The following is a 10,514-nucleotide window of genomic DNA, read 5'->3' on the forward strand; positions in this document are numbered from 1 at the left end:
GGGTCTAGGTCCAGTGGACCCGACCAAGACTCGCTCCATTGCCATCCCTACTTGGTGGGGGTGGGGGTGGGGGTGGGGATGGGGATGTGGATGAACTTCAGACTCACTAGGGGAATGAGGATGAGGATGAAAAAATGAGGCGTGTCGGGTCATAAAATGGTCACCTCATAAAGGGTCAAAACGGATTGGGATAAAATAGGTCGCATTAAAACAAGGCGATACTGGATCAATATTGAGCGGGTCAAAAAACGGGCAAGAAAAAAATAAATGGAGAGAGACTATAATAAGTATAATTGACTTATCTTTAGTTAACAACTCAAATACTAACTTATCTACCATTTTTCCAAATTTTTATGACTCATCAATTTTATTGGCTGATTGGCTGTTTGCTCCACATAGGCCCATATATAATGTTGTATACCAGTTACCACGAAACGAATTGTACGAATATTCGGAATATAGTAAACCATCACCCAATTTCTGAACTCATTCCTTTGCAATTATAGTGAAGCAATCAGCAATGGAGTACTCAAACTCCCAACTTCCCACCTTCGTCTCTTTCTTTCTTGTTCCTTCAAAACCACCATCATCACACCACCATATCTACCACCAAAATTCATATCAAATTGATGTCACTCTTCAGCCTATTTTTATGGGCCCTCATTTTCTTTATCATTTTAGCAGAAATTAGAGTTACTGCACAGAACAACATACCCACAACTTTGGAAGGCCCTTCTGAACCCAAAACTCGTCGTTTTGATCCATCACTACGACGAGGTAGCACTGATTTGCCAATGAATCATCCTCGATTAAGAAGAAATGTAAGTGGGTTTTTTCCAGAACAAATTTCACTTGCTCTTTCTTCACCTTCTTCAATGTGGGTCTCTTGGATTACTGGTATTCTCTCCTCCCTTTGTTCTTTATTTTTTGCCATTTTCCTTGATTTTGTTCGATAACTAATACTTCCTATGTTCTTTTTCTATTGCAACAAATACAATGGAATTTTTACACTATTCAGTATTCACCCACCATCTTTCACTATCTATTGTGATTTTTGGGTAATGAATAGTACAGTCATGTGGGGTCTTGTTTGATTTCCTAGTTCAAACCCTTGAGGAATACTTTCCCGTTCATACCGTCACAATTTTGTAAATAACTGCAGTAAGATTATATAGGAAAGTAAAAGTAAGTTTGTAAATGACATTACTAATGTTGGATAGCCAGTGTGGTTGTCGTCTTACCTAGTTGATAAATTCTTGTGGGCGTGGTAGATTGAATCTCGTCTACATCAGTATACTTAGTTGCTCTCTAAAGCCAAAAACAAAATTGTATAATGTATGACATATGTTGTACAACAAATTATTAATGCTCAGAAAAAGTGACTGAAATTTGTTTGTGATATGAACAAGTTTTGTTCGGGGGGGGGGGGGCGCGTATTTGTTGAAAGAGTTGGTTAATTCTGAATGTTATTTTGGCTTTGTTTCATCTATTATAGGGGATGCTCAGATTGGTGAGAATGTGACAGCATTGGATCCATCAAATGTTGGTAGTGAAGTTTGGTGTGGGAAAGAGAGTGGGAGTTATACCATTAAGAAAAATGGGGTTGCAATGGTTTACAGCCAGCTATATCCTTTTGAAGGTCTCTTGAATTATACTTCTGGCATTATTCATCATGTTAGACTTGAAGGTATGAATATAACCTTGTTCTTTTATGTACATTCTTGCTTGAGTTGTTTGTGATTTTAATTTGTTTCAGTAAGCTTTCGAGGTTTGTTCTTTGAGTGAGTCATTGAGCTCATTTTCTCTAAGAAGCTGGTGCCTCTTCTGGGAAGTTGAATTTTAGCCAACCTCCAGGGTGTGTTTATCCTATGTTTGGGCAAAACTCTTGGCCAAAATCTGAACAAAAATCTCCGCATATGTGCCGATAAAGAAGAAAGTGTGAGTAAAATCTTAAGTGGAGTCTTGAATTTCAAATACTCACTAAAAAGGACTTTTTCAAGTACAGATACCCACAAATATGTGAATGATGAAGGGATAAATCTGAGTCTAAAGTGACTAAGGGATATAGATTAAAGTCTGAATGAGTTTGACAGGTATAAACAATATAATATAGATTAAATTAGTGACAAATTGGCAAAGTCTATGGTCACAAGCACTTGTTTCTCTCCACTTCAACCACGTAGACTTAATCCATATGAGTCACTTCTTAGAGGATCTTGAAGTATTACCAAAATATCGAGTAGGAATATTTTAACTTGAACAAGAGTAGCTTGGTTGCAACTCGTTACGTGAGGTCAAGGTAATCGATAAGGCCTAGAGCTTGAGTCTAGTTATGAGTTGAGCTGAAGCTTATTGTCTCCTATAGTCAAGTGCTTATGATGAGTCTTGCACTTCTGAAAGTTGGCCACCAAATACTTTGAGAACCACAGGATACAGGAATAGTTGACCTTTCTATTTGGTAAGCTCAATTTATCAACAAAAGGAATGCAAGAGCACAAGTTCTCGTCACCTCTCATCGACAGCTTAAGAACTCTTCAAGAATAACTTCAAGAACAAACACTTCTAGAACCTGGAAAGATCCACCTACTCAAATTGGATATCTATCTCTTAAATCGAATACTTTTTCAGCTTTGGAATTATGCAGTACTTTGATATCTTGTCCTCAGCATTTTTTTGCCTGATATTTGCTAAGGATTAGTGTTAGCTTTAGTAATAGTTAGGCTTAACTGAGTTACCTCTGGAGGGCAGCTATAAAATGGACATTTATGAATAATATGATTCTTTAACGTTTACGGTAAAGTGATATTCTACTTTCTCTAAACTTTTTTCTAAGGAAAGTAGAAAGAATATGCATTGTTCAATGTAGTAGAGGAAAATGTTTATAAGATTAGTACATATATTCCACGAAACCAGATGTTAAAGATTTCACTTGTATTCAATCATCCAAAGGTTTATCATTTCGAAAGGAACCATATTGTTGTTCATAGAATTTACCAAATTAGGACCATCCAGACTCTTCATGTGGTATTATCGTGGTAATGACAGAAGCTCACCCTTTGGCTGCGAAAATCCACGTGTATTTTATAGTACATGCATGCTAGGTTTATCTTAGTAATGACAGAGGAAGGCTTATTAAGCAACACGAGCATAGAATTTGGCTGCATTTGATTACAAAAGAAAGTTTTTATTAGTTTATAACTAAACAGAAGATCTCACTTTTGGTGGGAAGGATGATATACCTATGACTTGTGGCTATTAAAATGGCATTTGTAAATGGAGCCAAATTTTTGTTGCAGCATCTAGATATGCAGCAAAAAAAAAAAAAAAAAAAAAAAAAAAAAAAAAAGAAGAGAGAAGGTTATCTATTAATGATGGTGATAGAGTACAGCCAAATGCTTGGTTCTACTTTCTTAATGTAAGCTTTGTTAAGTACTTGCTATGTCTTAAATGTAGGTCTTGAACCTGGAACAATATATTACTACAAGTGTGGGGACAGTTCCATCCCTGCCATGAGTCAGGAGCATACCTTCGAAACTTTACCTTTGCCTGGACCTGATGTGTATCCAAGACGCATAGCTCTCATTGGAGACTTGGGTCTGACCCACAATACTTCAACAACTATTGATCATGTTACTCTGAATGATCCATCACTAATACTGATGGTTGGTGACTTGACTTATGCAAATCAGTATCGTACAACCGGTGGGAAAGGAGCTTCGTGCTATTCCTGTGCATTTCCTGATGCGCCCATTAGAGAGACATATCAACCGCGGTGGGATGGTTGGGGAAGGTAATTCTTCTCTATTGGTACTTTGACAGCCGTACTCATGAAAGCTTTTTCTCCTGATTCCATTTTATTGTGATTGCAAAAACACGATTTTTTTTTTTTTTTTTTTTTTTTGTGGAGATTTGTACCCATGATGACCCCTTCTAGAGGAATGTACTGAATTTACTGATCATGAAGTCCACTTAAAAAGAGGATCAGGTTTTCAGGTTACTTGATGTTCTATTTTCTAGATATAACTTGTGGGGAGTATTAGAGTGACCTTTCTCCTTGAAGATAGAAGTTGTGGTTCTTACATCACATTTTTTATCACTTCAAAAGTTAAGCAATTGGCGGGCAAATTGATATTTCTCTGTTTGGCAAATAAGGATGGAGCCATGGAGCTAATATAGGGGCCCACTGGAAAAAATTTATCAGCCATGGTTAAGACTTAAGATTTCATATATAGCAAGCCAAAGAATGAAGTACCTTGTGGTTTGGGGTAATGGCATTGTTATGCACCAATTTCAAGAGATTTTGTTCTCATCTCGGTATCGACTCTTTTGATGGAGTAGCTTCCTGCAACCAGATTGCTACAGCCACGAGCCACTGAACTTGCTAATAACCTGAGTTGTATGTGATCAACATCCAAATATGATTTTATAATTACAAACCAAAACAACTTCTTACCTGGTCTATATGGCATCACCTCTGGCACCAATAATGATTCTGACATGCAAATTTAATGCTCTTTCCCCAATGTGATGCCACAAACTATGTTTCTTGAGGTGGTTCAATATTACATTAACTCTAATGCCAATTGGTGATGAGTCACCAAAATCGAAATATATTTGGTCTTGTTATGCTTTATTGGTGAAGTCTGCCTGTTAATGAATTCTTCTCTTAAGTCTATTCTGTCTGTTGATTAGATGGGCCTAACTTTGCTTATGAAACATATACATCACAGGCAAGTGCATGTTTTTCCTTTTTGTTTTGCTTTTTCTTATGTTCGGACATAATCCCTTCTTTAGATGGAATCTTATGGCATAGTTTCTTGATCTTAATTCTCAACTTCCAAAGTGAAAAGTAATTATTATCGCGATGCTCCTAAATTTTACTTTGTCTTCTGTCTTCTTCTAGGGCATATATGAACTTTCGTGAGAATCTTTCTATGGCACCTTGAATATGTTCACCATAAGAGTATAGAGCTGATATATGTTTAACATATGCTCCCTGATAATAAAAGCAGCTGTAGCAGCAACAACAGCAATCCCTGGAGGGAGGTTCTACCTTGGTAGAGATTGTTAAGGTTAACTTAAGAAGGTCCATAATGCTATTGTTTTACAACTATTCATACAAGTATCCAGTGGTGTACTGCCATGAGTAATAATTTTCTAGATTACCAGGGGAATTGATATTGTGTCACCTTTGTGACCTGTGTTATGTGGCCCTGGACTTGAATGAGCTAGGGGGTCCAGTTGGGCCTTTTTGTGATCCTGGGTTCAATGAAGAACCCCACTTGGAGTGCCCAAAATAAGTTCCATTTAAATGTCAGTTATATAAGCGACATGCTTCTTGTTAAATCTGCTCTTAACAAAGATTATACTTCTATCCTTCTATGTACTAGTTCCCAACTGTTCAGGAAGCACCATCTTAAATAATTTGCTGATTAAATCTATACCTCCTGGAATGAAATAGGATGAAAAGCTTTTACGTGAGATGCTTGTAAAAAGCAAATAATAAGAATGGCCTCGTATGATGGTTAGAGATGTTTCCAGTTATCATTTCTAAAGAACATGATTTTGGATCTTGAATCTAGGTTTATGGCGCCTTTAATCTCAAGAGTCCCAATGATGGTAATTGAAGGCAATCATGAGATAGAGCCTCAAGCTGCTGGGATAACATTTAAATCGTATCTGACAAGGTTTGCAGTTCCTTCAGATGAAAGTGGCTCAAAAACTAATTTCTATTACTCTTTTGATGCTGGAGGTATACATATTATCATGTTGGGAGCTTACGTGGACTACCATAAGACGAGTGAGTTTTAAACTTCCCATCTAACTGCAACTTTTGGCTCTTCATTTGATTTATCATTGGTATAAGAAGTGTGATTGGTCATGTTTCACACTTACATTGTAGGTGCGCAGTATGCTTGGCTTCTAAAAGACCTAGAAAAAGTCAACCGAGAAGTAACACCTTGGTTGGTTGCTGCCTGGCATCCTCCTTGGTATAATAGCTATTCATCGCATTATCAGGAATTCGAATGCATGAGACAAGAACTGGAAACGCTCCTCTACCAGCATGGTGTTGACATTGTCTTTTCTGGTCATGTAAGTTGACAGAAGAGATTTTCTTGAAAGAAATAAAAATTGTGCAGAAATCCATGTTTTCCCATGTTTTACCTTTGACATAAATCATAAATGGAAGTCTTTTTCTTTTCTGAGCTTCTACATATTGCTTGGTATTGAAGATGTGTGTCAATTAATTTTGCATACTATGCCCTTGATCTTCTACAAATGTTTTTGCAAGAATAATAGTTTCTGGCTCCATTGACTCCTATTCATCTGGACACATACTACTCATAACTTTGTGAACTTTGGCTCTTTAATAGGAGTCCATAATTGGCTCATGCACGCATATTTTTAAAGCCATTTATCTCTGCCATGGAGAAATATTAGATTGTCATGACTTCAAATTTGTGTCTCTTTCTTGTTTTTGGACATGTGTAATAGCTGGCTACACCACTTTCACTTTAGATCTCAGCTGAATTTTGATTGTAGAGTTTTCTGATAAGCAAGATATGATTTTCAATGTTATCAGCTAATAATGCAAAAGCGGGTTGGGTTGGGAGGAAAATGTTTTCTTGGAAGAGTATTTTGCCATTCCCATAGGTTTGTGAATGGTGGAAAGAAAATAGATTCCTCAAGGGTACAAAATAGTCTCCCAAGGATGAAAAACGTTTTCCTTTTTACAAGAAGGAAAATCACATTTTCTTCTCTTTATCTTACCTTCTTCTCTCTTCTCTCCTGATCATCCTCTCCCCTTCATGTTCAAGTTCCTTCTCTCTCTAACTTTTCTTGGAAACTAAACAGATGTAAACAAGTTTACAATTGTGTTTTCCCTTGTTATAGGTTTTTCTTTGAAAATCATTTTCTATTGATAATGATTTTAAATTCAATCACATAGAGCCTAAAATCTACACATTTTTTTATGGTATTAATGTAAGATAGCCATTCCTGTGTTTGTTATAGCTTATAACTATTCGGAGAGAACTAATACTTCTGTCTCAAAGTAGATGACACGGTCTGACTTTTCATTATTAACACTCTCCTTTAACCGTGTTTTGTGATTTTCACATAAGGAAAGAGATAGGCATGTGTGATCTTGTTATATTCGTCTCGATATATACTTTCAGAATATCAACTTTTTATAAGTTTTACTCACTTTACATGTAGAGAATTAGAGATATTAATAGTTAAAGTTATATGTTGGCAAGCGTGCTCGGAGAAGCGTGTCAAGTATTTTAAAATAGTATTTGTAAGATTATTTTCTGAAATGGTAACAAGTAGCAACAACTTTAGATGGAATCTGATTGAAGAGTGCTGCATCATTCTTAGCGTTGACTGAGAAGACAATAATCAACATATTTTGACGAAGTGTAATGAATCGACATTACTTGATTGATTAAGGACAAGATTTAACAAGGAAAATCAGATTTGGATTGACAATTTTCTGAAAAACTAATAATAAAAGATAAATACAAGCTTTCGAGATGGTTGCTCTCTCCCAATAGAACTCTTAAAAAGTTCACCCAGAAAAAACTCATCAGCGTTCAACCGGTTTTCTTTCTCCCTACTCTCCTCTATTTATAGAGGATTGTCCTACTCTCTCCTCTAACTAACTTAGTTACTTGTTCCTCAAGCTAACACATAACAAACTAATGTGCATTACCAAAAATGTCTTCCCCTACGTGAATCTATTACACAAAGCGTATTCATATACAAAATTGTAAGCTCTTGGTAACTGACCTTCTAACAAAATCTATGTTCTCTCAGGTTCACGCATATGAGCGGATGAATCGGGTTTATAATTACACATTAAATCCATGTGGTCCTGTTTACATAACGGTCGGAGACGGTGGGAATATTGAGCAAGTTGATGTTGATCATGCTGACGACCCAGGGAAGTGCCCGAAACCTGGAGATAACGTGCCTGAAATTGGACCAGTGTGCCATTTAAATTATTCTTCAGGTGCTGCAGAGGGTAAATTTTGTTGGGACAGACAGCCTGAGTGGAGTGCATACAGGGAAAGCAGTTTTGGCCATGGAATACTTGAGGTACGTCTGACAGCCTATCTAGTAACCTCTTTAAACTCAAATGATATTCCGTTGGCACGCAGTGTAACTTGGTGTCAATATACTCTTCTTTTTCTATACATGGCTGCTCATGGTCATTCATTTGGTAGAACATTGTCGTTACCTTCTGCAGGAATTTCTTTGTGTCGTATGTATGGATCTCTTACTGTTATAAGTTATATGTATCTATATATTCCCCTTTTAGAAAAGATTGCAATTGTTTCATTACTGATGCAGGTTCTGAATTCTACGCATGCATTATGGACTTGGCACAGAAATCAGGATATCTTCAGTAATAATGTACGAGGTGATCAGATATATATTGTGCGACAGCCACAGTTGTGCACCCCCAGTGGGCAAGTAATTCCTTGAGGCTAAGCTCTTAACGAACAATACTACCTCTGTTTTCCTAATAACACTTAATTTTTTGGTGATTTCATTTTAGCTAACTTTTTAACAAAAATTATCATGTGAGATTTGGTTAAATTTATTTCATTATCTATGTTCAAATAATGAATTATCTACTAATACCTAAACAAACTGATGGTCAAATCACTCATATGCATGCATTGGTGGCTGTGAGAAGGAAAGTGTTCGCATTTGTTTGGAAACGTATGAAGAATTATAAAATAAACGTATGTATTTGCAGATTTTTACATGCATTGTCATATTCTGTAGTGAAAGAAATTTATAATTCTCTGAGCAATCTATGCTGGATACCGAGCTGATAACTAATGTTAATGACCTTGATTATGTTTATCCTTTTGCTTTGTCCTCTCTTTGGTTATGCAGCTATTTCAATGTTTTGTTGATCTGTTTGTTTCTGTCATCTCCACTATCATAAACGCAGGATGCAAGTAATAGCAGAGGTTCTCAACTACATGTGCGTAGTCAATGCATTTCCTTTTCTGTCTGCATTTCCTTATGGTTGTTCTATGGCGTACGCATACTAGAGCTCTTAGAGATGTTGATTCTCGTCTTTTATTTGATATATTCTGTAAGATAGTCGCCACTCGCAAGCTTGCTCTTTATCTTGTATCCAGTTTTCCGGTCCCTGAAGTTTTAGATTTTAGATTAGTTCTTTTTCCTATTTTGTGTGATTGCAATTTTTTGGAGATCCAAGATTATGTGGTCTCCTCTTTCTATATTAGCTAATTTGGCAGACAATGTCCCTGTTCATGCAACTAGTATGTAGATTTGTCAAGAAAGCAGGTGCTAGTGCTGATGGTAATGGCAATCCCATAAAAAAAAAAAAAATCGATTTTTTCACCATATACCCCTAACAAATTTTTTGTTTGCACTGTAGATCCTCGCAAGTTTTCAAATTCACCATATACCTTCCACTTTTCAAAAAATACATCAAACTACCCTTAATGACTAACGGTGTTAACATCTATTAGTCATTAACTCCTAATCTTAATTAACTAATATAAACCTCTGCCAAATCTAAATCCCCTAATTTAATACCCTAACCACCCCTCCCCCACCCTTTACCCCTTTCCCCACTGTCCCACCACCCCCGAATCCCCCCTCCCCTTCCTTGCCAGTCACGCAACCCCCCTCCCCTTCCCCTTCCCCTTCCCCTTCCCCTGCAGTTGTGCATCCCCCCCTCTCCTTTTCCCCTGCAATCGCGCAACCCCCTCCCTTTCCCGAAATTGTGGCACAACCCCTTCCCTTCCCCTCCCCTCACAATCGCGTGCCCCTTGAAACCCTCGCTTTGTTGATTTTCGGGCGTGTTACAGTTCAACTTTTTCGATTTTTTCTTTTCATTTCAGGGGAGGGGGGGTTGCACGGCGGTTGCGAGGGGATGAGAGGAGGATTGCGTGACTGCAGTGGAAGGGGGGCTACATGGGGTGGGGCTGCAGGAAGTGGGGGAAGGGGGCTGCGGCCTACGAGGGTGGGGAAATGTGGGGATGCTGGGGCTCCTGGGGGAAGGGGTGGGGTGGTGTGTGGGTGGATGGGTGGTGGGGGAAAGGGGAGGGGTGGGGTGGGATGGGATGGATGGCTAGGGTTAGGTTAGGGTATTAGGGTTAGAGTTAGGTTTAGTTTAGGTTAGGAATTAGGAGTTAGTGACTAACGCTATTAGACTTCCGTTAGTTATAAGGGTAGGTTGATGTATTTTTCAAAACTTCGAGTGTATATGGTGAATTTGAAAACTCGAAAGGATATATAGTACAAAAAAAATTGTCAAGGATATATGGTGAAAAACCGTAAATTATTTTTTCGTCATTCAGTACTCATCTAGAGCTGACATTGATGGTAATGAATATTAATGAATAAAACTAGATGTTGATGTACATTGATCATATGAAACGTTATGTGTGAAATTAGTTTGAATAACCACTACTCTAATGAACTAAAGTCATTATGGGGATAAAGTATAGTCTATTCAGGAG

At 37.5% G+C, this 10,514-nt stretch overlaps 1 protein-coding gene across 1 annotated transcript; it reads left to right on the plus strand.

Annotated features, from left to right (window-relative positions):
• The first annotated feature begins 441 nt into the window (after positions 1-441).
• LOC104888736 (purple acid phosphatase 23) lies at positions 442-8,774 on the plus strand. Its single transcript, XM_010673785.4, has 7 exons — positions 442-897; positions 1,496-1,687; positions 3,454-3,790; positions 5,583-5,800; positions 5,903-6,093; positions 7,819-8,100; positions 8,356-8,774. Exons 1-7 carry the CDS (start codon positions 630-632, stop codon positions 8,488-8,490), a joined length of 1,623 nt encoding a protein of 540 aa, XP_010672087.2. The 5' UTR covers positions 442-629; the 3' UTR covers positions 8,491-8,774.
• Positions 8,775-10,514: the final 1,740 nt, after the last annotated feature.

Source organism: Beta vulgaris, chromosome 3, assembly GCF_026745355.1.
Source record: "Beta vulgaris subsp. vulgaris cultivar EL10 chromosome 3, EL10.2, whole genome shotgun sequence".
NCBI lineage: Eukaryota > Viridiplantae > Streptophyta > Magnoliopsida > Caryophyllales > Amaranthaceae > Beta > Beta vulgaris.

Coding starts and splice junctions, on each gene's coding strand:
- LOC104888736 (XM_010673785.4), top strand. CDS start 630: ATGTCACTCTTCAGCCTATTTTTATGGGCCCTCATTTTCTTTATCATT. Junction 1,688..3,453: donor TCATCATGTTAGACTTGAAG/GTATGAATATAA, acceptor TCTTAAATGTAG/GTCTTGAACCTGGAACAATA. Junction 8,101..8,355: donor TTGGCCATGGAATACTTGAG/GTACGTCTGACA, acceptor TTACTGATGCAG/GTTCTGAATTCTACGCATGC.